Genomic DNA, 5,000 nt, shown 5'->3' with positions numbered 1-5,000 from the left:
TTGTTTAAAACAATATTGCACCTCTGGGATGGGCACAAAAAAATAAATAATGAAGCCTAATTATATGCAAACTGCATTTACTGTTATATTTATATTTTTTGTATTCTCTAAACTTGGCACTTTGATCTGATATTCTGACCCAACAACAAGAGCAGTCATTATTATCATTTTTTGTTCAAACAGGAACTTCTTTTGCTAAGCATGGAAATTTTATTTATTTTGCAAACGTTTTGGTGCAGATAGTAAAAAAGGGAAATTACTCTGTAATAATGCTGGGGGACTTAATTTGCTTTAAACTGATCTTTCTCATCTTAAACATTACATTTTGAAATTATACTCAATACATAAAAAGCTTGTGTGTTTTACTCTCAGTCACAAGTGAGTCTTGAAGGCCTTGCCTCTCTTGTTTTTTTTGTGTTTTTTTTGTTTTGTTTTTGTTTTTTGTTTTTGTCACAGCAGATTGCTCTGTGTGAAATTCGGACTGCTCTCCCCAGAGAGAGTGCGTCGCTACACTGAGAGCGCCACCCCCCCTCCCCCTTTTTTTTGTATTTGTATTTCTTTTTATCACAACATATTTCTCTGTGTGAAATTCGGGCTGCTCTCCCCAGGGAAAGCGCGTCGCTACACTAAAGCGCCACCCCCCCTTTTTTTTTTTGTATTTTTTCCTGCGTGCAGTTTTATTTGTTTTTCCTATCGAAGTGGATTTTTCTACAGAATTTTGCCAGGAACAACCGTTTTGTTGCCGTGGGTTCTTTTACGCACGCTAAGTGCATACTGCACATGGGACCTCGGTTTATCGTCTCATCCGAATGACTAGCGTCCAGACCACCACTCAAGGTCTAGTGGAGGGGGAGAAAATACTGCCGACTGTGCCATGATTCGAACCAGTGCGCTCAGATTCTCTCGCTTCCTAGGCGGACGCGTTACCTCTAGGCCATCACTCCACACAATCAACCATCACCAGGCAAAGTACAAGAACACGGGGATTATTACTTGGTGTCACGGCGTGTTAAATCAGAGCAGGCACTGCTGAACACCACACGAAGAGACTCAGCAGCAGTGCAGGGTCTCCTCTGGTGCGTGTCCCCAGGCCCTCAACCCCTCTGGCGACCTCTTCACCGACAGCACAGTTCAAAACACATGCTGGTGAATGCATTGATACATGAATGACCCGCGTGCACACATGCAGGGCCATAATGCATACTACTAATAATATAATAATACCAATAATGTACATACATATAGCGCCCTTTCTCTCTAAGAGCTCAGGGCGCTTTACATGACAGAAAAATATTACAAGTTACATAAAACATTTATGACCACTCTTTCTGAACCCCACCCCCACCCCCACCCATACCCCCCACCCACACACTCTCCTGGGAGACAACCCCGAACGCAAAATAGTTACAGGAGAATCAGCAACACCACAAGCTTTATGAAAGAATCAGCAACACCACAAGCTTTATGAAAGAATCAGCAACACCACAAGCTTTATGAAAGAATCAGCAACACCACAAGCTTTATGAAAGAATCAGCAACACCACAAGCTTTATGAAAGGATCAGCAACATCACAAGCTTTAAAGCTACTGCAAAGTGTTTATCATAAGGAAGAGGATGATTGTAACGGTCATAATGGTGTCAGCAACATCATCATGGTGTCACTATGATAAGGCAGCATCACTAGAACAGCAGAGGTAATATCGAGCATAATCAGGGTGATCGTAAAAGTCATGGATGGTTAGAAACACGCAAGCATCCACCCACCCACACTCGCACACTCTGTCCGCTCTGCCTCTCTCTCGCTGTCTCTGTCTGTCTGTCTCTCTGTCTGTCTGTTTCTCTCTGTGTGTCTCTCTGTCTCTGTCTGTCTGTCTGTCTGTCTCGCTGTGTGTGTGTGTGTGTGTGTGTGTGTGTGTGTGTGTGTTTCTCTATCTGTGTGTGTGTGTGTTACTGTGTGTGTGTGTGTGTGTGTGTGTGTGTGTGTGTGTGTGTGTGTGTGTGTGTGTGTGGCTGTGACACCCACAGGAAGAAAGAATCCGCTCGCACATACACTCAAACATACGCACTCGCCCCATCTCTCCGTCTCTGTCTCTGTTTCTGTCTCTCTGTCTCTCTGTCTCTCTCTCGCATTGTATCTTGAGATTTAGATTGGGTGTATGCCAATTTCGCTGCAATACGTTCAGATACAGCACTGATACGCATTTTGTGCAACACAGAGGAAGAGAATGAACTTCACTTCCTGTTCCACTGTCAGAAGCTCAAACAGATAAGGAAAATGTATATTATTCTATGTATAAACGCAAACCACCCAACGTTGTTGTTTGCTTTGTTTTTATATCAGTAAGATTTTAAGAAAAGCGAACATATATAATTTAGCAAAATTTATTATCACAGCAGATAAAATCCGGGAACACACTACTGATGGAAACAATTGTTGACCACCATTGTAACCAAATTATTCAGAGGGACAAATAATGTTTTTCTTTCCATAGCAATTTGGGCAAATGGCCTGTTTGTTTGTTTGTTTGTTGGTTTGTTTGTTTTCTCTTGTTCAAATTATGCTTGTATGTTTATCCAGAGGTACTTTTACAAGTAATTTGTGTGTGTGTGTGTGTGGGGGGGGGGGGGGGGGGGGGGAAGGGTGTGAAATGACGACGGATTGGATTAAATTGAATGAACGTGAGGTGAGAGAGTGAAGTAAATGAATAAACACCAGACTGAAAATGACGTCAATGTGTGCTGTAGACAGTGTCTTCAGCATTAAAAAACCACAGCGTCAAACCGCGTCTCTCCCTCCCCCTCTCCCTCTCTCTCCCTGTGTGTGTGTGTGTGTGTGTGTGTGTGTGTGTGTGTGTGTGTGTGTGTGTGTGTGTGTGCGTGTGTGCGTGCGTGCGTGCGTGCGTGTGTGTGTGTGTGTGTGTGTGTGTGTGTGTGTGCTATTTTTACCATGCTTATGCCTTTATGTAGTATAGTATTCATATTCTATGACTTTAAGTAGCATTGTGTAGTGCATGTAATGACATATATAACGTAGTATTGTGTAGTGTAGACCCTGTTTAAGGGCGGGGCCTGGATGAAAAAAAAGCGCGCCAGTGCTTATCTATTGTCTTCGATAATAAAGAATTTGTCTTGTCTTGTCTCTCTCTCTCTCTCTCTCTCTCTCTCTCTCTCTCTCTCACACACACACACACACACACACACACACACACACACACACAGAGACTTTGAGCCACATTTGTGCATCTGTGACATCTGTGCTGTCTGTGACATCTGTGCTGTCTGTGTGTTACAGATGTCAACGAGTGTGAGGAGGACAACGGCTCCTGCAGTCAGATCTGTGAGAACACGGTGGGCACCTACGTCTGCAAGTGTAACGATGGTTACCAGAAAATGGCCGATGGACACACTTGCAAGAAGGAGGACAGTGAGTACACACAGAAGCTAATGGCTTTTTAAACTCCTGTCAACCCCCGAAAACAGAGTATGGCTGCCTACATGGCGGGGTTAAAAACGGTGATACACGTAACAGCCTACTCGTTTACTTACGAGTGAACGTGGGAGTTGCAGCCCACGAGCGAAGAAGAAGAAGAAGAAGAAACTTCTGTCAGTTAATTCTCGAAATAGTTATTGGTGGTCTTGTATTGTCAACAGCATTCCGAGATGATACAACATCCAGACAAGAAGACGTAACATGGATGTCAGGTTTGTGCAGTGACATCTGTAATTTTCTCCAACACCCCTACCCTGGTCCATTTCACACAATGGGCGCAACAGCCGACTGGTTAAAGCGTTAGACTTTCAGTCTGAGGGTCCATGGTTCGAATCCCTATTGCGGCATCTGGTGCGTTGACTGTGGGGATTTTTCCAATCTTCAGCAGATGCGTGGACCTGGTAGTCCCTGATCCCCCTTCGTGCGTACACTCATTCGGAAGATCAAACTTGATACACACGTTAAAGATCTAATTCATGTCGGCGTTTAGTGGGTAATGGAAACAGAAACATACCCAGCATGTACGCCCCCACCCAACCACCACAGCTTAAATTGAGTACATGGTGAGGGCAAATAAAAAAGTCATGCACTTAAGGGCCTACACGTACATATTCTTCTTCTTCGTTCGTGGGCTGCAACTCCCACATTCACCCGTATGTATACGAGTGGGCATTTACGAGTATTACCGTTTTTACCCCACCATGTAGGCAGCCATACTCCGTTTTCCAGGGTGTACATATGAGTTGAACGTGGGAGTTGCAGTCCACCAACATAGAAGAAGCATCAGCAGGTCAAAGCTTCTGCACATAAAAGTCTAGATGTAATGCTTCGCAGGGTCTGTGGCGCACCTTCTCAAAGCCTTTCCATCCATTGCAAATCAAACCAGATAATGCACTCTGCGGTCGGCTGGACTATAAGCAACAAAAACAAGAACAAATCAGGTAATGTTTTCCACACGATCTTCCCACGTGTGTGTGATAAAGGGAGGTAACAGAACAGGATGCGAACCGCTTCATCGCCTGTCCATTAGTGACCACAGTCCTCGTTAATACGCCGACCTTCATGGATATGTGAATGTGTGCGCGAACTTTAGTGTGTGTGTGTGTGTGTGTGTGTGTGTGTGTGTGTGTGTGTGTCTATATGTATGTCAATGCGTGCGTGTGTGTGTGAAAATCATGGAGAACAGAAAACTCGTAGCACGTTCCTGTCCGATTTCTAACCCTTATGTGACGAAGTGCTTGCACCTGTACGCGCGACTGTCGCCCCCACCCCCAAAACATTTTCTGAAAAGAGAGCATATCTTTTTTCCTTCACAGACATCACACCGTGGCTGGTGTTCGCCAGTCAATATTACCTGAACAGAGAGCATAACCTGTTTTCCTTTGCAGACATCACGCCATGGCTGGTGTTCACCAACCGGTATTACCTGCGGGAGATGACCACGGAAGGTGAGAACTACCGCCGCATCGCCCAGGGCTTTGAGAACGTCGTGTCTCTGGACTTTGACAT

The 5,000-nt window shown here is 44.6% G+C and overlaps 1 protein-coding gene across 1 annotated transcript in view; it reads left to right on the top strand.

Moving 5' to 3' along the window:
* Positions 1 to 5,000, top strand: part of LOC143279855 (low-density lipoprotein receptor-related protein 2-like) — a 194,327-nt gene that overhangs the window by 146,874 nt on the left and 42,453 nt on the right. The window contains exons 59-60 of the mRNA XM_076584111.1: positions 3,294 to 3,425; positions 4,880 to 5,000. The exon at positions 4,880 to 5,000 is cut by the window's right edge and continues 138 nt beyond it. Of these exons, the coding sequence (XP_076440226.1) occupies positions 3,294 to 3,425; positions 4,880 to 5,000 (253 nt within the window). The remainder of the gene's footprint in view (positions 1 to 3,293; positions 3,426 to 4,879) is intronic.

This window comes from Babylonia areolata, chromosome 1 (assembly GCF_041734735.1).
Source record: "Babylonia areolata isolate BAREFJ2019XMU chromosome 1, ASM4173473v1, whole genome shotgun sequence".
In the NCBI taxonomy this organism is placed as follows: Eukaryota; Metazoa; Mollusca; class Gastropoda; order Neogastropoda; family Buccinidae; genus Babylonia; species Babylonia areolata.
This window is presented reverse-complemented; position numbering and strand designations above follow the sequence as displayed.